The 24,899-nt window shown below is 32.3% G+C and overlaps 1 protein-coding gene across 2 annotated transcripts; it reads right to left on the reverse strand.

The window, feature by feature from the left end:
• Positions 1-1,266: 1,266 nt before the first annotated feature.
• Positions 1,267-12,729, reverse strand: LOC132760405 (uncharacterized). 2 transcript variants are annotated; one of them, XM_060752380.1, is made up of 4 exons: positions 12,576-12,729; positions 10,291-10,444; positions 3,477-3,565; positions 1,267-2,016 (listed from the first exon to the last, which is right to left on the reverse strand). In XM_060752380.1, exons 2-4 carry the CDS (start codon positions 10,423-10,425, stop codon positions 1,815-1,817), a joined length of 426 nt encoding a protein of 141 aa, XP_060608363.1. In that variant the 5' UTR covers positions 10,426-10,444; positions 12,576-12,729; the 3' UTR covers positions 1,267-1,814. The 2 variants fall into 2 exon arrangements, with proteins under 2 accessions (XP_060608363.1, XP_060608362.1); XM_060752379.1 differs by lacking the exon at positions 12,576-12,729 and adding an exon at positions 12,399-12,555.
• Positions 12,730-24,899: the final 12,170 nt, after the last annotated feature.

Genomic DNA, 24,899 nt, shown 5'->3' on the forward strand with positions numbered 1-24,899 from the left:
AAAGTAGATCACTGTTAAACGGTCAATAATAACCTAACCGTACAGTAACCAGTGACAATAAAGAAGAAGGTTAGCCCTGATGAATGCTGTTGTTGCCAGTAATGGACGCCACGTTCACACACCCAAATTCCCCTAAATGGTATATGTTTTATAAAGTTTTGACATTAACCATTTGACTCTATTATATTCTTATTTGTAATACGTACTTTGTATGCATGGGATGCATTTTGCAACTCTCTAAACTAGGGGCTCACGCACCCCACGTCGTCCCTGTCTACTCTATAGGACCACTCCCGTCAGAATATTGACAGGATTAGTTTGTTTTCAGATACTGCCCAAGCTATATGTATACAAAATCGATGTTCGGATCTTAACGAGTCAACATGTCCAAGCTGTATATCTTCTAACGATGTCCCGTGCTTTCTCTACGACCTGCTCGTACCGACGCGAAGAGAAAGAGAAATTTTAAGGTAGTCCCTGGCGCTTTAAGTTAGTAGTGGTTACATTTCGAACATTGTGCTGATAACCCATGATCCGAATAAACTAACTGAAGGTTGAGATTGGTTTCGACGTCAGCATGGTCATGGAAAGTGCCTACAGTCATATATAGAAGTCATCAGCGTCAGTGTAGCAAAGAATCAGCGCAGATTATATATTTTTTAATACTTGATTAACCACGTGTAAGATTTTTATCGAAGGCAAATTTGTTGAAATATAGCAATATATTATATACTGTTAAAAGCTGCATTCCCCCAGGCTAACCAAAAAATTTCAACAAAATGACTTGATCAACTTGATCAAAACGTATTAAGTCTTTAAGAAAAGTAAAAATAATCAAGATTCAAGTTATAATTTACGTAATTATATGTTCTAGGTCGTTACAATATGCAAAATTGTTTTAAGTTACCAGTAAGTCATTTTTCTACCAATGGAATCCAGGTTGCCATAACAGCTTTATGGTATAAGGCCTCTTTCATCGAGGGAGCCATTTGAAAGAGAGAAAAATGCCATGCTGTATGTAGACGCGGAATCATATTACCCCAAGCGTCTGTGAATGTAGTTACTTTGATATTATTAATCAGGACCGACAGTCCAATATAGGATTATGTTACTGTACATCAAAGTATAGTGCGAACCTTTTTGTTTCATATTTTGTATTGATTTTGTATTATTGATAAAAAAATATGTCAAAACAGTTAGAAGGGAGGCAACTGTTTTATAATGGTGTCTTATTGATCCGTCTCTTTCATAAAACAAGAATTGAAATTATTTAATACAAATATTTATTATATTTAAACTATGCGAACGGAACAGCATTGTATTTACAGTTACAATTGAAACATGTTCAATTAATACACTGTCTTTCAATATCCAACAAATCATTATTATAATATGTTCTATGTAATTTATATGTGCGGTTACAAAAAAATAAGGACATAATACAATTATAAATTCCTGTCAACATTAAACAAATCATTGTTATTCTGTGTCTGATCAGCTAATGAAGAATTGGGCACTGGGGATGGAAGTGATGATTCAGTCAGATTTTGTTCATGCATTAAACATTGTTGCTGATCTCACATTTGTAAAAATAGCTTTTATTTATTTTACATGAATTGTTAAGAACAAACAACAGAGAATTGTTCATGTGTTTTATAAAATCTATGTGAATATGGAATTCTGTTATGTTAATGAATCCGAAGCCGAACATTATGTGCCGTGCCTTTATAAATGATAAAATAATAATTACAGGACATACAGCGGTGACTGGATATATAAAAGATAAACGGCAACATGAGAATAGTAAGTAATATCTATCCAAAGAAATCTTTGAACTCTTCCCATGAAATGACGCCGTCTCCGCTCGTGTCGGAATATTGCATGAAGGTTTCAACAATTTCATCTGGTTTCTTGTTTTGCTTGAAACATTCTCGTATCAGTTGGCTAACTTCGTTCTTGGTCAGGGTGCCGCTCCCATCTTTATCATACTTTTTAAACAGTTGAAGGAGTGTTTCTCTGTAAATAAAAAAGTTAAAAGAATAAATATAAATAAAATCAACCATAACTGTACAATATAAATTTAAAAAATCAAAAGAGTGTTTTCTTTTTTTAAAGTAAAAATTTAAAAGTGTTATTGTCGTTAATATAAATCTTGATTTAATCAAAGGGCTGCAGCTCTATGGTATTTTCTGATCTTTGCAATCTAAATCATACTGACTATCTGTATGTACTTTCCTGTATAAGTTTATTTTTATATACTATAATTCGTCTTACGCAGCGACAGCGTTTTGATTTTCTTCTATAACAGTTTGAGATTGATACATATGGAATTTTGCATGAAAAAAAAATAAAAATAGAATTGCCTCGACTAGGATTTGAACCATAGGCCTCTCACACCCTCAACGAGACCGCTTACCTCTGCACCACGGCAAAGTAATACATATGTACCTTGAATAAAAACGAATACATTATGTAATTCTAAATTGAGAATTTCCCTTTCGTGTTTTGTTCACGATAAACCTGTTGTTTAACACTGATGGGAAAATCTTCTCGCCAAAACAGTCCGACATGTATATATTCCACTACTCGACAGTCAGATTTATTTGTGTACTACGCTCTATCGACATAGCTAAAAATAGCATTTTCAATTATTAAAATGATATTCATGATAATCCGAAGCTTTACGGAAATAGCCGAACATTTTTCATTGGGTAAAAAAGATATTCATCCGCGAAATTTGTGATTGTAACCTCATATTTCTATTGACTAATCTAAACTTTTAATGCACTGTAATTTGTTAAATGCCTACATTAAAAATTATTCTTTCTTTTAAATTGCTGGTTTTTAAGCAGTTTTGAGTGAGAACTACTTTGCGTTGTTAGGACTGTAAGGAAATTTTGTGTTAGACCGTGGATGTTAGCTATGTATTTACTGATCTTACGATCAGAAAATACAAAAAGCATACAGTTAACAGAAAAAGATTTTCACCATAAAAAAGAAACAATAAGTGGACAGTGTTTTTTTTTTGTAAAAAGAAGAGTGTCTCGGTGTCAACAGTTTCGGTATAAAAACAGTTAAAAAGAGTGTTTTGCTACATTTTAAGGATGTTTCGCTGTAAAAAAACGGTTAAAAAGAGTGTTTCAATCAACTATAACTGAACAATGTTAGTTTATGAAAGCTACTTGTCATAAAAATGTAGGTAACGACAACAATGAAAATAATCTGTATCTTTATGTTAGTACCCGCAGATTATTCTTTTCCTGAATTTGGCTTGGGTTGAAGTTGTAATAATTCATTCAATGTCTAAAGGGTTTCAATATCACAATACAAATACATTTTGTATTAAATGAAAACTGAGCTACCATCAGTTAGGAAAGTCTGATCATATTGCACGGAAATGCAAGGTAGCCTTGTACTTAACCGGAACACTTCCGGTTCTAGCTGATTAAGGGTTATATGCTGGTTATAATACTCACGAGCGTTTTGGCTTGTCCCTCATCTCGGCCAGAAATTCCTGCTTGGTAATTGAACCATCTCCATTCTTGTCTATACCACAAAACATGCACTGAAAAAATATAACATAATAATTTATTAAGTGTAAGAATAGGTCCTGCACCATGAATGTAGTAAGTCACGTAACATAATGATATATTAAATATGGTCTTTATTATCTCTGTTTATTATCCTTCTGGTAAAACAGTTCATATAATAAATATTGTTACGTATTAAATTTTATTTGATCAATTATGAAACCAAGTTTTTTATTTGCGTATATTTGATATAACCTAAGGAGTTGGGGCGCAAGGTATCAGGGATTGGAAGGTTAAAGTAAGTTGGGAAATGATGTTAGAAAACTTCCTCTGTCCCCGCACTGTCAGGTGAATGGTGAATGTGCAGGTGATTGTGGTGGTTCTGTTTTCTTGACAAAACAATTTACGGCGAATATTGCATTAGTCGCAGTACGTGAAAATCAGAGAGAGAGAATCTCGCAGGTCTTCAAGTTGATGCCCACTTTTAATTAATTAACACTTATCACTCAAATAGCGTGCATAACTATCAAAGCAACATGTCTCAAAATTCATGCTAACTTTCATGAAAATTTTGAAAATGTATTCAAAAGTAAAATACTGCGAAGTGAACGTAGAAAGTAATTTGCAGATTGTAAACATAATTGTACAACCAAATAAGGTAAAAATAAGCAAAAAAAGCCTTTATTACGTTAGTGACGAAGTAGAAATATAGTGATAAACATCGCAAAGACAGTCATTAGTCGCATATTATTTGTATATTATTAATTTCAATCTGGAAAATCGTTTAACTTTCCCTAAAATCTTAATTCAATTTTCTAAAATTTGATTTTCTTGAAATATTTTGGTCCATCTGGGGACATGCAGCCATAAAATGTGTAAAAACAAAAATTACGTGCAGTTCAATGGAACATTGTTTTAGAGCATAAACTAAATTCTGGAGATATAAAATAGTGATGGTCAGTGTGAAACTTTTCTAATGTACAGTAAAAACCCGCTTTACGACCACCCCGTTTTCAAGACCAACCCGCTAATACAAACGATTTTTTAAAGGTACTCCACTGAGGTACGGCCGAATGTCACAAAAAAAAGTAAAATTTCACGAACCGATAATTTTTTATTACCTGCGAGTTAGGGACATTCAAACAGAATCAGTGATACATTGACATGTGTTCTTTGGATTGGCAAGTCGTTTGAAATACATATTTTCTCCAATTTTGTGGGAAAAGCGTTTAAACACCTTTCAGTTTGCAAATCTGAATAAAAACAACGGTCACGTGATGATTTTCGGGATGACTAAAAAGCGAAACGGAGAATTTTTTGTGTATCGGCAGCAACAAAAGTGCGAAACCGGAATATACCAACAATCCATAAATTTAAAAGCAAATAATGGGTTTGTTTGTTAAATTTCTTGTTGTTCACATATGTTCTTGTGAGAAAAATCTTTCAAAAGCAATTTCAATATATTTAAAGCATTACATTGTTGTAATCATGTTTTTTCTCCATTACAATGACGAATTTAGCTAAACGTACGGAGTTGGAAACTGACATACACAAATTTTACAAATATTCTATGTTAATTTGAGAGCTTTCGTGTAATTATTAAATATTATGTATTAACTTTGTAATGGTTAAAATATCATGATATCTAGGCTAAGAAAATTTACTTTGTCAATCAGTGTAATGGGTCCTATTTCAAAGGTCACTTTGGTTTATCTGACACCCGTTCAGGAAAAAAAAACTTCGTAATACCTTTTATACAACGAACATGAACTTGAGTATTGTAAGCATAAAAAAGTCACACGCACACACAGAATGTTATCCCAGAGATTTCTCTTTAACTCTGATCAAAGCACTGAAGCACTGGCTTAATAGAGAATGAATCCGGCCTCATTATAGGACATTTAGGCTTCAACTTTATTAGATAATATTTCTAATGTATGTCTAGTGCACATAATTAAAATTCTTTAAAGAAAAATCGATCTCCTTTGCTAGATAGATCTGAAATTTAATATTTATCATTTTACATACATACTTGCATATTTATCCGCATTGGATGTAAACTTTGTTGATGAGAAGATTACTACGTTTTGATATAGACATTCAAAACTATAGGTAATTGATACCTGTTTCATGCACATGGTAAACATTATCAAGAAGGTCGGAAAAGAGTTACAATCTGGCTCTATTAATATTGTTATTATCACTATTGATTTAGCAGATATCCTGATAAATTTCTTTCTTATTGGAAGGCCTCCGTATTAGTGATGGGTCAATTGAGCTGTGCTTTAATGTTCCAATATATTGAAAGCTTCCCGGTGGAAAAGAAATTGAGAGCGTTATAAGAGTAAAAAAGGAAAAACTGGAATAAACACAATCAAGGCGACGGCAACGTTCACATGACGCAGCCCCCGACATAGTAAAAGCTTCCACAGCAGGGTTATTGCCGTGACTAGTGAAATAACTTAAAACTGATTATATAGTTGTTGTTCTTTAAACCCAACTTTCTTTCAAATTAAACGAAACAAACAAAATCATGATACAGCAAGACAAATGTGAAGGGCAGGTAAGTAAAAGTAACTTTAAGAATTCAGTAAGATATTATTAACCTCACCTCATACAACATTCATTGCTTAAACTATGTTTTATAATACTTCCCAACTCCTAGACGATAAAGGGCAATGCATATCTAAACCATTGTTTTTACTCCTTATAGCCTGTTTATCATGGCATACTCATTGTTAATCAGTTTTGTAAATGTTTTGATAAAAAATGTCAGGTTCATTTCCCGACTATTTTGAAAACACGAGTGACTGGTTTCAAAAACTACAATGGCTAAATATTGATCGGATGCATTCATTGCATAAATAAGTTAGGGAGAGAACGCTGCTTTTCTTGCTTTATAGCACTAAAACCTTTTTTTTTCTCTACTTTTGTCTCTTCTTTCTTCCTGTTTTTCATTTTTGTTGTTTTCTTTTTATTTACCACTTGAAAGCCTGAAATTAATGTTTTCATTGATAATTTAGCTGTGGTCATGTGTTGCTTGGTCGTGTGGGTGTTGTATTCATTGAATGTTACCATTCCTTTTTGTATTTCTGATCGAAGATCAGGAAATACAAAGCTAACATTCAATCTCTGACACAGCGGTTTCACGACAAAACTAACATCAAACAGTTCTTAAAACAGCTGAAAACTACCGATTTAAAAGAAAGAAATATTTTCATTTTGTAATAAGTATCCAACAAATTACAACGCATTCAAAGTTTAAAAGTAGCTTTGGCTTATAGAATTGTCAAATGAATGCACATTCACAACAAATTACGCGGATGAATATCATTTTAATCAATGAAAATGCTATTTTTAAGCGATGTCGAGAGCTTATTTTCACACAAATAAATCTGACTGTCGAGTAGTGGAATATATACATGTCGGACTGTTTTGGCGAGAAGATTTTTGTTTAATTATTTACATCAATGTGTTAAAGAACAGGTTTATCTTGAACAAAAAAACCTCGAAAATTAACCCGAAATGCAGTGAAAAATCTAAATTTAGTATTACTTGATTTTATTCAGGCATTGTTCATATATCTTCTCCGTGGTGCAAGGGTAACGCGCTCGTTTAGTGTGTCTGGGGTTCAAATCCAATTCAAGACAATTATTTTTTATAAAGTTTCTTTGTTAAGGAAATAGCCACGATATGCAAGGATAAAGTGTGGCTGTCATAAAAATGAACATAAATGATTTTTTGATGCAACTCTAGTCCTGCAAAATTCCATATGTATCAAACTCTGGTACCAAGCAAGAAGAATTATAGTACATAAAAAAACTTATACAGGAAAATAATACAGTTATACAGTGTGATTTATATTGCAAAGATCAGAAAATACCACAGAGCTTTGCAGCCTTTTGATTTATCTTGTTTTTTCGTATGTATTTCTGGAGATTAGGTGGGTGGTTCTCGTAATACTTTAAGATTTATAAGATTGTGTATTAAAAGCCTTTGTAAATTGTTTCGGAAATACTGGATATCGTTTTGAAAATTTTTAGAGCTACTTAAGTATTTTAAAACATGTGAACGAAAAATTTCACAGTAACAGGAATTAAAATTAATTCCTAAGTATTTCGGTTATAGTGATTATACCGTAATCAAACGTTAAAGGTCTCCTAAGAAATGTTCTTTGGAATTAAAAACTAAGTGTAAGCACTAGAACATAAACCACCAGATTGCTTGCAAAATCTTTATCGGCAGGATAAATTGGTTCACAAAACATGATTTTTCACAGTCAAGATCAAATGAACAGACTGTCATTTTCTTCCTGTTACGAAAGATAGAAACAGACTGTCATTTTCTTCCTGTTACCGAAAATACGCACCAGGAAGATTTCAAGTAGAAGAACACGTCACTGACAGAATGTTCTTAATATTTGAATAGAAAAGAATTTGCTAAAGCCAATTTATGAAAGAGAAATCGGGGATGCTACTTATTAAATTATTTGCCCATAAAAGAGGATTTATTTTACTCGTTTAGATTATTTTCAAAAACAAAAGTCTCAAAAAGCAAAGGTTAGCTGATATTAAGATGTAAACCGCAATATAAAATTAATTTACCTGTTAAACTGGAGTAAAAATGTGATAGTTTATCCGGTTTTTTCTTCAGTGCCTTCAGCACTTTGATCTTATCTGTAGTACAAGTAAACTATATCGTTTTCACCAAAAATCATTAAATTCTAAACAAGTTTCTAATAGAATCATAAACATTTATTGTATCATAGTTTGAAGACTTTTCTGTTGAAAACGTGTCAGAGTTAAATCGAATTCATATACATGCACAGTGCGTAACTGGAGTGCAGGTAATAAATAACCAACACTCCAGAAGCATGCCCATCTGATGTACTCATTCTTTTTTTTTTTTGGGGGGGGGGGGTGCTTTTATGGAATAACGATAGAAATGCCACATTCAGAAGCTGTTTTTTTTCTGGGGTTTCATATTGTTACAACAGGAAACGTGCATTTAATTTTGCCTATGGTATGAATATGATGTAATTGTGTGTGGAACGTGTATGTACGATCCTATCAAGATAGCCTACGAAACGTCACTCATTACATACACAGATGCCAGTTTGTGCCAGAAACAATTTTGCAAAGGGGGCACCTGAGTTCTTTCTCCACCAGTAAAACTGAAGAGTCGCCAAAATGACCTACACAGTTTTGTGTGACGTAACCCCCACTCCATCCCCAAAACGAACAATCAAATCAAATGAGACATGTCATTAACTGTATTTGATTTAAATACGTTATAAGATAGCGTTAAATACTTTTATTAGTGTGAGTACACTGTGCTCGTTTTAGTATAAATATCACCGATGCATTATGTTTGCCTTAGAATATTGAAATTGAAACTGAAATGTCAATGAAAATAATCGTACATGTATATAATATCTTTCCGTTTTGTCTAGAAAATGTCCGCTTCGCTTGCGTTTGATTTTTCAAGACAACGAAATTGCTACCTTGATTATCTTTTATACAGTTTTTCTTCAAGTTATATAAACATGATAGGTTAGAGAGTTGAGAAAAAATCAATAGACTTTTTTACCCCCATTTACTCTGTTGTTCCAAAAATGTCCGTTGCGTATTTTAGTTATACCCGATGAATTGTGGGTAACTTCTGTACATGTCTGGGAAAACCAACTTTCATTTTTGCATCAAAAGCTAATGTGAATATGCATTTTCTAGCATAATTGTTGTTAGAGGGTTGGTTAAAGTGTAAGTTATTGTTATTTTAGTCATAATATTGTGATTTGTGGGGAAATTTGTATACATTTTTTTTGGACACCAAATTACCCGTCAGACCTCAGTGTAGCCCCTTTAAAGACCCGATTTTTTTATTCTTTATTGTAATGGTCGCTAACCCCGATTTTGAGACCACCCCGTTATTCCGTAATACGACCAGTAAATTCAGTCCCATTTGTTAAATTCTGTACATTTGGAAACCCATAAATACGACCGCGGGCACTTTCTCACCTTGATATTGACATGCATATATATTGCTGAAATCTTTTTGACACGTGATGTAAACAATAGTTGTCCTAGTTTTACGACATTTAACGACATCCAATTTACGGCAGAGGTCAAGGTTACTTTGTATCAAACCCGGAAATGATCAATAATATTGTCGATAATTTCTTAATTTCACACCTTTAATGTCATAACTGGAGGATTAAAACAACAAAATATTGAACAGAAAACTTTCAATAAGTTTTTAAGAGGTGTTGCTGCTATCATTATCTCTTTCGTTCCATAATTTTAAACAAACATAAACATGATACGATTAGGTTTTTGAAGTTGTTATCGGCGATGAAAACTGTAAAAATAATTAGAGGTTAATTGTTCGGTGTGCTTTGTAGTAAAATGGTGATTTAATTGAGTAAGTCGTGTCATTCTTTTAACAAGAATGTAAAAATATGTTTGTGTTTAAAGACATTCATAATATAGTTTGTACCTCTAAAGAAGTTTAAAAATTTTATAATGTTAAAAAGTAAAAGAAAATAAATGAAAAAAAAGTAATAGTGTATGCTTTATTTCTTCTCATTTGAAATAGGTTAGCCCAGAATTAAACATGTGTACAGTTCATGGTATCCCTTAATATATTGCCTGGTTTTCTGTTTGACCAAACTCATTAATGAGACCAACCAGCTATTAAGACCAGATTTGTAAAGTCCCTTCATTGGTCTCATTAGCGAGTTTTTACTGTATTTCACACTTACTGTACAGTCTTTGTCGGAGATCCCAGGCCGATATTTTCTGGCGGCGGCTGCTAGTTCCTGTATTGACAAAACACCATCCCCGTTTCTATCAGCTATACGCCAGAAATCCTCGCACTGTTCCGGAGTTAGGGACATGTCTAATTAATGGGTAAAACTGAAATAAAACAAAAATGTTTACAAATGCAATACGATTGAGAAAAATCTAAAACTCTACTGTATATATAAGTTTTCACCGATAGTGCTAAGAAATAGCTTTCCGGAAAGAATGAAGTAATACATCTTTACACGGGCAAAATGAGATAGCTAGACAGTATTTAAAGTTACCAGCTGTTGTTGGTGGTGTTTATGTTGTTTAGAAATGGCTGTTATAAGATGTAAGAGACACACTAATCAAACAGACAATACACAACAATTAGAGTCAACTTAAGTCATGAAAACATACATCAAAGAGTGTGTCTTGTTGTGTTCTGTTTAATGCTTCAAACACTGTTTTGAAGTCATAAATCAAAGGCTGTGAAATATTTGCCAAGTTTTCTATATTCTAAACGGTCATGATCATTATACTCAAATAGTAGAGAGGGAGAGCATCTTGTTTACAGACTTGACTTTCAAGGTGTTCAAATCTAGGGCGCGGCACATACTCTCCACTGTGTTGTTCGGATATAGAAAGTCTTATGTCATTCATTTTTAGTTTATGATTTGATTCGAGATTTACTACAGCCATGAGCAAGATTTATCTTATGATATCAGTACTAAGCGGACTCAAAAGTGATTTATATCAGTTGCATGAACTAGTCTTACAATCACTGTTTCGTCGAGTTTCAAGCAAACTGTTGATTCATAAATGGTCTGTAAAAACAATTATGCTTGAACGACCCTGACTCAAAAAGAAAATGATAACGTGGAGCAGGAGAGTGCATTGTCATTAATCGGCTGAAACCGGAAGTGATCTGCCTTTGCCACTAGTAAAGAGCTAGGCCATACAGTATGACAAGGCCCTGGCTAACTATAAATATCTATCTTGATTCCCCAATGTTGATAAAGGATCGTTCAAAGCATATAAACTTGTGAAGTCCATTTTGTAAAAAATCAGCTGATTGATCGTAGAACCAGGGAGCATTACTTAAAACACTGTTTTATTTTGAACTTTCCATACTACTTTTTAAGAGCAAATATGGAAAATTAAATCTAAAAGTATTTTAAAAACCTTGATAAAAGAATAAGCACTATATGCTCAGGTATGTTTCAGTCAGAAGTTTTAATCCATGTGTTATTTTAAATAACATTGACAAAGATATTAAAATCATGTTATAATGTCATGCTGGGCCTTTAAAATTACACTGATCCGAGCTTAAGCAGTGCACCTTAAATATGTCACTTTAGTCTTTTATCTTTACCGATTAAAATCACGTAGGAGTGTGAATGTCGTTTATTTGTACAGAACAGAATGATTTGTTTATGAAAGGTGGTCTCTTATGCAGATTGTTTACAAATAATACAACACAATAATAAGCAAAATGATGACATCTAGCAACAGGTTGTCGTAATTAGAAAGTTACACTGTAACAGATTTGTATTGATTCATATCTAATTTAACCTAAGGGTTGTTTGTTTTTTTCAAACCAGATTACGATGATATGAGAGGTAGCTTCTCAAAAATTGCTGAACAAGTTTAATGAACGTCCCGATTTAAATTAGAAACCAACCATTGAATGTTTGAGGGATCTCAGTATCAAACAAATCCTAGCACATGGACTGGTCAGCAAGATTCTGACCCAAAACAAAAATACTCCAGAACCTGCTTAAGACGTTGTTTATTATCTGCTAAATGCCAACGAAGACATTTTCCGCTATTTTTGTTTGCGCCATATTGACGCAGCACCGCTGGGACGGACGGGCGGACGGCATATTTCCCTGGAACTCCTCCTCGGGTGGGGCGGAAGTACAACGGACTGGTATATTATTGCACGACTAAAAATAATAAATAAAGTAAAGAGTGTGCAATTTTATCCAGCCATATTTAAATAATTTAACTCGTCATTATGTGTTTTAGCATACGCATTTGTATTTGCATATCATATATTAAACATATATTTAAAGGTTCTTACCAGATTGTTTTTCAAATCCTTGTAAATGTTCCAAATGTTTCAATGTTAAAATTTAGTTCAAGGTACAGTTGCTTTAATGCATACTTTAACCACTTATGACACGTTTAATACAATATTCGCCCAAGCATTTAGCGAAAATATTCACCTATAATCTAAATGAAAAAATCTTAAACTTACCTGTTTACACGATGATGATTTTCTTACGATCCGCTCCTTTTATAACAAAGTGTCGTCTGCTTCACTCATAAAACGCACAACGTAATTAAGGCGAGTAATTTATCTTCAGTGCCTGTAGCCTAGGATGAACGCAACTAGTCATGAATTCATGACTAAATGGACCTCGAAAAACTTTGCTGGTCGGTTAATTACAAAATGTACAATGTCATTGATCATTTTGGCTGACCATAAATGGACTGTTAATCATATTCTTTTCATACTCTTTATGTCTGTTGACAACATGGCTCAGCTTGTCCGTATCTTGATAATCACTCCTCGCTGGCCTTTAAACTGTCTGTCGTCGTAATTATAATTCAGGCGTCCCTGGTTCGATACTTAGCCGAGGCGTAATATGTCCGTTGCATTGATCCTATATTAATGGTCATTGTCTTTCAACGCTGACTGGATTAGAAAATTGGTAATTACTGTTAAGTTAATTATGTGGCTCGACCGCCGAAGTATGACCAACAATTGTGTTAAAATCGGCTGTTACATCAACCAAATTAAGAGAACCGCTATGGTGTTCACTATAAAGCAATATTACCAGAAAAATTCATTCAGTAGTTTTGTCAATAATTGAATGAGAAGAGAGGTAACTCTGTAAGTTATATTTAAAATCCTTGCAGTCTGGATTAGGAGTTGCCTCCCTTCCACTGTCTATAGAATGGCCGATAAAAAATTATTTTATGAATGAGAAATAACTAACGATCATATATAAACTTAGAAACGACGATAAGTATTTGTTTTCTTTAATTAATCCATTTTGAAGTAACAAAAGTAAACAACACTTCAATGAATTAAATCGTAAATTAATAATTAATTCATTCAGTTAATTAAGGCTTTATGATAACATCTGTATAGTTTAGAATTAAACCGTCTTATGTTTCAGATAAATACTTTTTAAAGTTTAAGTGCAACAAAACAATTTCACGAATTTTACTTTATTTCAGATATTCCTTTGCTTCTTTTTATACAACGGAAAGTATTTCTGAAGACATATAAATACACTTAAGATAAACTCTTTTCATTCGCATTCAAATATAGTGATGACTATTTCTATAGAATAGTCTCTGTTATTTGGGGAACAACTTATACCCTGCCCTGGTTATGACGTAGGTACTGTATCTACGTCATTTCCTTTTAACGCTGGCGTCGAATATTGTAACAAGGAAGAAATGAATTGTTGAAAAAAAAAAATGGAAAAAATCGCTGATCAAAACAGCAATCGATAGTAATATCTTCTAGATATGAATCGATAAGACGTCGGTGGTTTTCTGTGTGCCCTATAAGCAGCAATTTTGTTGATATTTTCCACGATTAAAGCGGATTTGTTCTTGATGTCTTTGGTGGGAACATGGAACACTGAATCAAGCAGGATATTATATGGACAGAGAAGTTTTCTTATTCAATTCAGATTTAGATCTTCAAAAGATTGTTAAATTTAAATTATTTATATTCATTGAATCATTGTTTTGTGAATTGTACTTTGTCTAGCTTTATGCTGACTTATGTTGGATAAGAAGGGGTTAAAATCACATTAAATGGAAATTGATAAATTAATAATGCACAAATAATTAAAAGATACAGACTTCAATGCAACATCAGTCACATGATTAAGATATTAGATAATAATAATTATAGAAAATTAATAAAGTTTACATTATATAAAAATAAAATAATAACAATAAATTAATAGTAATAATAATAATAATGAATTGAATTGATAATAATAATAATAATAATAATAATAATAAATTATTAATGATGATGATTAATATAATAATAATAAATTAGTAATAATAATAATGAATTGATAATAGTAATAATAATAATGATGATGTGATCTAATGATAATAATAAGACAATCATGAATTCATAATCATAATAATAATAATAAATTATTAATAAAAATAAATTAATAATTATAATAATAATAATTTTAAATAGACTATGTTGTTTATAATTCATGGTGTAGGCTACATTACAGTACAGATTTATAACAAATTATATTTGTCACACAATTTATTGCAATTTTGAGTTGACAAGTTGTGGTTCACTTTTCATTGTAAAATTTATTTTCCATTGCACCTTTTATTTACTTTACACAACATAAAAAGATAAATATTTTAATATAATAAATGGATAGCTAATTTATTATATACTTATAAATGAAATATTGAGAAATATTGATGAAATAAAATGCATATTTTCATTTTTCGTATTTTCACTGTAAAAATTTATTTTTCACTGCAGTGAAACATATTTTCCGTATTTTCACTGGTGTCTTGCCGGACTACTTTCTTTTAAATTCTGCCAGTACACAAAATTTAAGGGAAAGTCTTTCAAATTTTAGTGTCAAAAAAGAGAAAAAATGTATATAATAAACAGAAAATTCAAGTTTTTTCTATAAATACATGATTTATTTTCATCTTGTGGCATGAAAGTACCATATTTCACTCGTGGCTACCGCCCGACTCATGAAATATTTATTTTCATACCACTCGATGAAAATAAATCATGTATTTATAGAAAAAACTTGAATATCCTCTATTTATTAAATGATTATGAACCTCTTTTGATGATTTAGTCATAGTGAACACCATCCAAATATAAAACTTTAAATTTGAAAGTATATCATTTACTTTTTATTTTTTCTTATAGTTTGACAATAGATCTACACATAATTAAACTTAAAACTTTAATTTAGAGGGTAGTAGTTTTAAATTTAGAGGTTAAAAGTTTTCCATTTCTTTAGGATTTCTTGTAATCTCATGCTATATGATAGGTACTCATTCCCCTAAGCTAGTGATAAAAGTGAACACGCTTCTTAAATTTTAGTGTTAAACACTGTTGATAATATTTACAAAAAAAAAAAGGCATTCAACGTTTAACTTTTCTTTGTTGAATGTTGTTCAAAGGAAAATCATTCAAGAAAATTTTCTCTTGGCTTTAGTATAATACCCAACTTTGGTTAAATTGCAAGACCAATTTTTATGTAAACTAATAGAGGATGTGAGGTTTGATATTTAAAAAGTTAATTTAAATCGTCTTACTTTAATTTCGATGTTGAAACAATATTTTATTGTGAAAAAGTACACCCTATTAAATTTCAAAATAACATGGTTATGATATTAAAATGACATTGTGCCTATTTTGTCATGGTCAAGTTATGCTGAATTGTCTTTATGTTTCAAGTAATTGACTGAAAAAGGTTATTGACCTACAGCTGATATTTTAAAATGTTAAGGATAAAATATAAGTATAATGTATGCCTAAAATATAAAAAGACTGTCCCAAACTTTTTAAAAATTGAACATTTTGGGTAATTTCCAATGGCATTGATTTATCGTTCATAAATGGAAAGTACATAATATTGTCATTATAAAATATGAAAGGAATTATGGCAAGATTTAAACTTATTTGACTTTCACCTGTTCACTCAATACACTCATTATAATTAAAGCCTTGGATGGGCATTATGCATTATGTCAAAAATATCTATTACATACTGTTTAATACTGTTTACATTCTTTTAGTGTCAATTAACTGTACAAATATTTTTATAATTTTGTAATAAATTATTATGCACTTCAGAGTCCATCTAAGCTCTTGATATTTATATAATTTTTGTTCTTAAAATGATTGCCTTTTAATCTTCATGGTAATTATTAATAAACTTTGTTGATTTCTGTCTGGATTATTCTATTAACAATAAACATAATAAGGCACATGAAAAACACTAACTTTACAATGTTTAAATAAAATGATGCAAACACTTTGGCAATGTTCTAAGGTTTCACTTTGTTCAAAACTTAAATTACCATATTATTAGGCTATTATTTTTTTTCAGCAGCTACTTAATTTGATAATCAAAAATGTCTTGGCTGAAAATCAGCAAATGCTTGGCTGAAAATCAGCAAATGCTTTCTGTATTGCAGATAGAATGAATGTGGCTTTCAATTAAAATAAAATGTAATTGTCTTAATGTTCGTCTTCTGCCTTGCTTCGTCGGGCCCTTGTAGGTGATTTTCTTGTTGCTCTGTCTTCCTTTAGGACATTGAGTACTTTTGTTATGGTCATTGGGTTTACTTTTATATGTTTCTACATGATCATTTAAGTGTTTTACTTATTTAACCTTTTGTAACCATGACAACTGTTAGAATTTCACTTGGCGAGGATTCATTTTATTTACACTGTCTCGTTTATAGAAACATGGTGGGGCTAAGAGCGAGGTTTGGTGCACCATTAACCGGTTTAAACTCCCCAGCAGTCATTACTATGCTGCTGACCGTTCCAAGGCGGCGTCCCACTGTGTTCCTCAGATGTATGTCTATGTTGTTTCATATTGTTTTGATGACACTTTTGCTTGTGTCCCTTGTTGTTTTCTCGTCTACGGTAAGTATCTTCCCCATTGCCTCTAGTTTTTATTTCTTTGATTAAACCCCCCCCCCCCTTCCCCCGGTCTCCTGTCCCCTTCCCCTTTGTGGGCCTATTATTATTTTCTTTGAATTCCTAATCAGTTACAAATTATTTATCATTTAATGATTAACGTGTCGTTGCCCTGTCCTTTTTATGTTTGGGGTCCGCCTGGGCTCCTTGCTATTGGTTCTTGTTGCTGGGTCATATGGGGGTTGCGTTCATTGAACGCCGCCTTTCCTTGTTGATCTTGTTTATCATATTTTATTATAATCAATGTTTATTTAAGTCTATTAATTGGTTGAATTGACTAATAACCAATACAGAATCAAACAACTTTTAACTGACAGTATAGCTGGATGCTGCAAACTGACGAGTGAAAGAATATTTTGTGTAATTGCTGATAACACTGGCAGTAGAATTTATGTCCAACAAAAAGCTTAAACCATTTAGTATGTTTTTGGCCAATAAAGATATTTTATTAGTAAATATTCCATGAAATCTATTAATTGTTTCAAATCTTTTTACAGCTCAGTTAAGTATATTAGTATAAGTACCTATTTTAAATAAGCGCTTCACACAGTTGTAAGAAAGACTGACCAGGATGGGTGGTGTGAAATGCTGCAAATTGAAAAATATAGCTCGAACCTATGTTCAATTGTGGCAACCTATGTACAAGTGTGGGGTAAAAAATTAGGACAATTTCTAACACGTTAATATTGCATGCTATTCTAATGACAATAGCTGCTAAGCATACTAAAATGTAATGCCAGTGTTCTGCCTTGTCGAAGATATGATGAATTAAATTGTTGCTAGTTTTCTTTACGCATGGAGCGTAAGTGTTTACATCATGCGATTTAACCTGATTAATGTAACATTATTAAACATGTTGGTTGAATTGGAAGGATTCGAACCCATGGAGTGCAATTGGAAATATCTGCTCTCAGAGTCATGCAGGTCTCACGATCTTGATGGTCACTATTGTATTGGGCATATGTTTTCGGCGCGTTGGTTGGTGGCTGCCCCCGGGGGACCCTCGCCCACTTTGCGGCCCTCCAACCTTTCAGAACCATAATATTGAAAATTGGTAAAAAAAACGTTGGGGTTATGGAGTTCAATTATTATTAAGATGAGTGCTGAAAAATGTGCAGCGGGTTGCATACCTTTACTAAATATGTATATATAAATCATTTTTAACCAGGTTTTCAATTTTGAAAATCCTGGTTATTAGATTGGGGTATGGCGGGCGGATGGGCGGATGGGCGGATGGGCGGCTGGGCGGATGGGCGGGCGTCAAACGAAATTGTGTCCGCTCTGTAACTCTTCAACCCTTTGAAGAATTTTGATGAAACTTCAGACAAATGTTTACCACATCAAGATGACGTGCAGAACGCATGTTCCGCATGGCTGGCTCCAAGGTCAAGGTCACAGTGACATTAACATTGAAAATCCTGTCCGCTCTGTAACTCTTCAACCCTTTGAAGAATTTTGATGAAACTTCAGACAAATGTTTACCACATCAAGATGACGTGCAGAACGCATGTTCCGCATGGCTGGCTCCAAGGTCAAGGTCACAGTGACATTAACATTGAAAATCCTGTCCGCTCTGTAACTCTTCAACCCTTTGAAGAATTTTGATGAAACTTCAGACAAATGTTTACCACATCAAGATGACGTGCAGAACGCATGTTCCGCATGGCTGGCTCCAAGGTCAAGGTCACAGTGACATTAACATTGAAAATCCTGTTTATCATACTTTAATTTTGTCCGGGCCATTTCTCTTCAACTAAAAAAGCTATGGACTTGAAACTTCATAGGATGATAGATCTCATTAAGAAGAAGTGCAGTGCACAAGAACAGGTACTCTGCACTTCCTAATTTTTGAGTTATTGCCCTTTGTTAATTTTCATACTTTATTTTTGTCCGGGCCATTTCTCCTAATGTATAAAAGCCATGGACTTGAAACTTCATAGGATGATAGGTCTCATTAAGAAGAAGTGCAGTGCACAAGAACAGGTACTCTGCATTTATTATTTTTTGAGTTACTGCCCTTTGTTTATTTTCATACTTTAATTTTGTCCTTGTCATTTCTCCTCAAGTATGAAAGCTATGGACTTGAAACATCATAGAATGATAGATCTTATTGATAAGAAGTGCAGTGCACAGAAACTGCTGCTCTGCACTTATTATTTTTTTAGTTATTGCCCTTTGTTATTTTTCATATTTCATTTTTGTCCTGGCCATTTCTCCTAAACTACATTGTTCACAAGGCGACACATCCGACTCGCGGAGTTCTTAAGTTTCCTTATACAGAATATAATTATAGTGAACACTTCCTCTGTGGCAATTCCTCCTACATTATTCATGTTTTACATTGCACATAGTTACATTGTTTGTTGCTTGTATTTGTATTTCAAATACAACATATTTATCTACAATGGTGATAATTGAAAACCTGGTTTCATGGCATTGCCATGTTTCTTGTTTTATTTTTTGTGGGAAATGAAGGTAATTGAATTAAAAGCATATACCAAATATTAAAACATGTTTCAAATGAAAAATACTGCAGTTTACATGGTTTTGGGGGTGGAAGGGTTGTGGGGTGGGTGGCTGATCAGCGCGCCGAACACCTATGGCATAGAGTGGTTCAGGAAATGTATATTTGAAAAGTTGATGTGTTGATGCATAATGTATAGTTCAGTTGATTAAATGCACTTATTGTATACATGTATCTAGCACATATTTGAAGCAGTTTGAACGTTATTGCTAAATTAATATCTCGAAAAAATGCACTGTCAAATGTATATACATTTAGCTAGCACATATTTGGAGCAGTTTGAATGCTTTTGCTAAATTCATGTCAAGAGAAATGGCACTGAACTCGAGAGATCTTGATGGTTACTACCGAAATTATTGTGTTTCAGATAGTGTCATATTTGATTATGAGCGCTAGTATATGCATATTTGTTGGAATGCTGCTTTATTTGCTAAGTTGAATTACCTTCATGGCAGTGTTGTATTATAAATCATAGAATGGCTGGGCACGACTAATTTTTTTTAAGTATTCAATTCGCCGGAGCCAATAATAGTATGATATTGGCGAAGCCAATATTATATGTTATTGGCGGAGCCTTCGACTGGAAAACGGGAAATCTCCCGTTCACCATCCGAAGTCTAGTGGCGGCCGGCGAATAGACATTTTGTGATACTGGCGATACTGGTTTCTGCTTCCCAGAACCAATTTCGCGCAACAGTGTCAATGCTGTGTTGTTGCTCATATACATTTGTGAAAATTGACTATTTTGTGAATGAAGAATTGAAAGACTAGTATTGCTTTGATCAATTATTTTCTAGAACATACTGTTCCAAAAAGCTAACACTGATTCTCATAAGAATTGTGAAATTGACAGATCAAAAGTCGAAAAAATCGATCTCCTTAATAGGGCCTATTTTCGAAGATTTCGAAAAGTAGAACCCTTAAATGAGACAATTGTGAAATTTTTTGAACATCAACCAAATACTTTGCGAGTACTACTCTCTGAAAGAAGCAACCCTAGTTGTCAAATTTATCCTATTGTAATGTACGCTACTATCAGTTTATTAATTAAAACATTCCGAATTTCATAAGAAATATTAAACATATCCACTTCAGAGAACTTTATTTTTGCCATGTATTTATTACATTTATAAAATAACAAAATATTTCACTATGAAACGCTTGAAATATGTTTTTCTTGAGCTTGCAAAGTTATCGCGATAAAACACAATTCTACAAAAGTACGTTTATTTAAAATGCGGAATTTTTGATGATTGATTTCATTTGTATGATTCCATTTATTTGTTCTTATGTTTTGTTTAAACATTACTTCAATAATGATAATGTGACGGAAAAAACTTTGCAAACAAAATACATGACTAAAATTTTGTGGTAGAGTCTGTTTGACAGAACATCAATTGTCTCGGACATTACGTAATCCAGTAAAAATATTCGTTGTGGGTAATAGTAATAGTTATTATTATCATCATTTTATTATACAATCATTTTTTAAGTTTAGACTTTAATATTATTAAGTGTGTTCATTTAAGCTTGAGTTAATAGCATGGGTAAATAATATTGCACAAACGAATTAAATTACGAGTATAACTATGTATCCGGCATACAAAAGAAGTTATATACCTGTCCTTAATATTAATATCAATGTCATAAAACATATTTACTGAGATCGTGCATATATGCAGCGTACAGAATAACAATACATATATTACAATTCATGCCTTTGATATTTATTAAGGCTACATCAAATTTTAAGATTTGAACAGAACATTTCAAAATAGACACCTTACTAGCCAATATTGAGATAAAAATGTATTTTAATTGTTAATTATTTTGTGCTTCCTACGTAGTTTAAAATATTTCAATTACAAAGAGCCAACATTGTCTTTTCCTCTTCTACACTTGTAAGTGCAATTACTACTTATTTCTAATACATATTTCACCATATTTTGACTGTAGAGATGAAGAAATTTTTCAAGATCTGCGTGTAATGTTCGATACTAATATTGTAATGTTTGATACATCGTTGGTATATGTTGTAGACGCTATCATGTGTATAATATTGTATATGATATATTTTAAACATGTCAGCAACTATGTTTATAGTATCTGATAATATTTTCAGTTATTATATGTATGTTTATAATAGTAGTTTTTTTTACTAACGCGGTGAAACGTTATTAGGGTTTGAAACTGATTTAGATGATAATCAACAATGTTGCCTTATATATATTTACGCATTTAAATTACAAACACCTATTTACTTTATTTAAACAATATATAATTATGGAATATTTCCTCAAAACAAAAGCAAAATCGCTGAAAACATTAACAAATGTATAGATTGCCATCAGAATAATTCAGTAATGTTCGATACGAAATGTAGTGAACATTACAATACCTATTATGAAAGGCATATCACTTATAATCTATATCTAAACAATTTCAGTAAGAAAACCTTGCATACAGGTTCTAGCTTTAGAAGAAAATAAATATTAAACGCATTACATCTTTGTTTTTGTAGTTACTAGAATCTGATATTCAGTTACTAGATTCTAAAGCCTTACTTATACAAAATTAAGAAAATTTGATTATAACTGTAAAAAATACAAGGATGTATACATTTATGCTGCATCTATGATTAAGTATAACACAAAAATGACTAGTTTAAGTCCTGGTTATTTGAAAATTAAGTATACTAAAGCCATGTTACATTTTTATTGTATTGAACATTACAGTCGCGTATATTACAGACATATGTGTATATAGATATATTAAAAGATTCATGGGTACAATTCTTTAAGATTTGGTTATTATATATCCCTCCAAATGTAAATCATTTATTAAAAATTCCTTATTTGGGAAATGGTGCATAGAACGTACTAATTTTTAAGTAGCGAACATTACATGCTTAAGTCATCATCTGGCACAGGCTGTCAAAGTAATAGAATCTCGGTTAATTCTTAGAATTTATCATAAGAAAGATAAGTCTGGCTATAGTAGCATAAGTATTTAATTGTAAATAAACATATAAACGACTTTAGATTACTAAGTTATTTTCAGTTTATGTGCGGCACTTAATTTACAAGTCGCGTACATTACCGATGCCAGTAAATTTTGGCGACAGTTCAAAAACATTCTACATTTGACAAAGATCAGTCTTTTCAAGTGGGTCAAGCTTCGAAAACAGATAAGAAGACATACATACTCCTGCACAAATTAATTTTTTGCCGGAATTGTATAGGTTTTTGGGGTTACACTAGCTCAAACACGAATAATCCAAAATGGCGACAGTCTCGAACATTACATTTCCAATAGCTTCCCTCATAAAATTTTGGTATCGAATGTGTTATCAATGAAGTCTATGGATCAAAAAATTCCCTTATATACTTTTTGCACGTTAGCTATCAAAAAGCAAGTTTTTCTGAATCGATTATGTTCAGAGTGTGCAGCGACATCAATTTCACAATTCGCGTGAGAATTAGTGAATACAGTTTGTTCCATTTGCTTGTTTTGATTTTGTGTCATTTGTTTGCTTTGCTATGGATGCCCTAACAGGGTTTTGTATGCCCGGTATCCAAACCTTTTGGCTTTTATTAATGGAGTCGTGCCCATAAAATGCCAAAGATAAACTAAGACATTACTCAGTGAGATAAATTACATATGCCACTATGTATGACTATAAAATAAAATTAGTTAAAGTATGATATTGTTTTGTTGTTGTCCCAAATAATGATGACTATTTCTATAGAATAGTCTCTGTTATTTGGGGAACAACTTATACCCTGCCCTGGTTATGACGTAGGTACTGTATCTACGTCATATCCTTTTAACGCTGGCGTCGAATATTGTAACAAGGAAGAAATGAATTGTTGAAAAAACCCACCCGCCCTCCTCGGTCAATTATGAGTGTGAAGTGTCAAAGATTTGAGCTTAAATTTAATACTAGTGTCATGCTTGTTTTGTTGTTTCTGTCCTCTTTTGATATGTTTTCAGATTAGCCAACATAAGCGACGTGTTTCAAGACAGCTAGCCCTACTAAATACCACGGAAGAGGTATCTTTTAGGAAAACTGCTTGGGCCAAAACCACCAGCAGAGAGAATTCAACAACGGTGCGACTCCAGAGATGTGTTCTATGAACTTTCAAATACTAGATTTCACATGTTGTGTCTGCTAAATTTGCATTTTGCGGCCGGCGAATAGACATTTTGTGATACTGGCGATACTGGTTTCTGCTTCCCAGAACCAATTTCGCGCAACAGTGTCAATGCTGTGTTGTTGCTCATATACATTTGTGAAAATTGACTATTTTGTGAATGAAGAATTGAAAGACTAGTATTGCTTTGATCAATTATTTTCTAGAACATACTGTTCCAAAAAGCTATACAGTTTGTTCCATTTGCTTGTTTTGATTTTGTGTCATTTGTTTGCTTTGCTATGGATGCCCTAACAGGGTTTTGTATGCCCGGTATCCAAACCTTTTGGCTTTTATTAATGGAGTCGTGCCCATAAAATGCCAAAGATAAACTAAGACATTACTCAGTGAGATAAATTACATATGCCACTATGTATGACTATAAAATAAAATTAGTTAAAGTATGATATTGTTTTGTTGTTGTCCCAAATAATCCGGCTACTGTGGATAATAAATAAATAAATAAATACTTTGACAATTATATTTTTATCAATTTCACTGTCTACTGAATAGCGTGTCTGCCTCTCATTCTGTTTTAGAATGTCTTTTTATGTATATTATGTTTGTATTTTATGTTTTATATATATTTATATGTATACATGTAAAGATGAGACTTGAATGAATGAATGAATGAATGAATGAAAGAATGAATGAATGAATGAATGAATTCCGGATAAGGTGTTGATATGTAAAGCACAAACATATCAGGAGAACATAAAAAAGAGAAAAAGAAATAGAGAATATTTTGACACTGTTTTACTTGAAGACTGTTATCAAGTTTTGATAAATTCAACTTTGCATTGCTCATTTTCAAGCTATTTTATATTTTTTATATTTAAGTTGTTCGTTTTTAGTTCTTATGCTACAATGTATCAGCAGTGACAATAAAAAAAAAATAACAGGTAGATTTCTGTTCTTAGTATGTGATTTGTGAAATATAGAGTTAATCTTCCCTTTTCCAAAACTAGAATAAAAGAAGCGACTCTCATACATTTTCATTTCATTCACTTATGTATAACTCTTGCAACTTTGAGAAAAAATGTATTTTGCACGAGAATCACGAAATTATTCAAAAATAAATATTTTTTTTTTATATTTTAAACGTGTGTTGTTGAGGCG

This window comes from Ruditapes philippinarum, unplaced genomic scaffold (genome assembly GCF_026571515.1).
Source record: "Ruditapes philippinarum isolate M1 unplaced genomic scaffold, ASM2657151v2 ctg5660_1_1_1_1, whole genome shotgun sequence".
Lineage (NCBI taxonomy): Eukaryota > Metazoa > Mollusca > Bivalvia > Venerida > Veneridae > Ruditapes > Ruditapes philippinarum.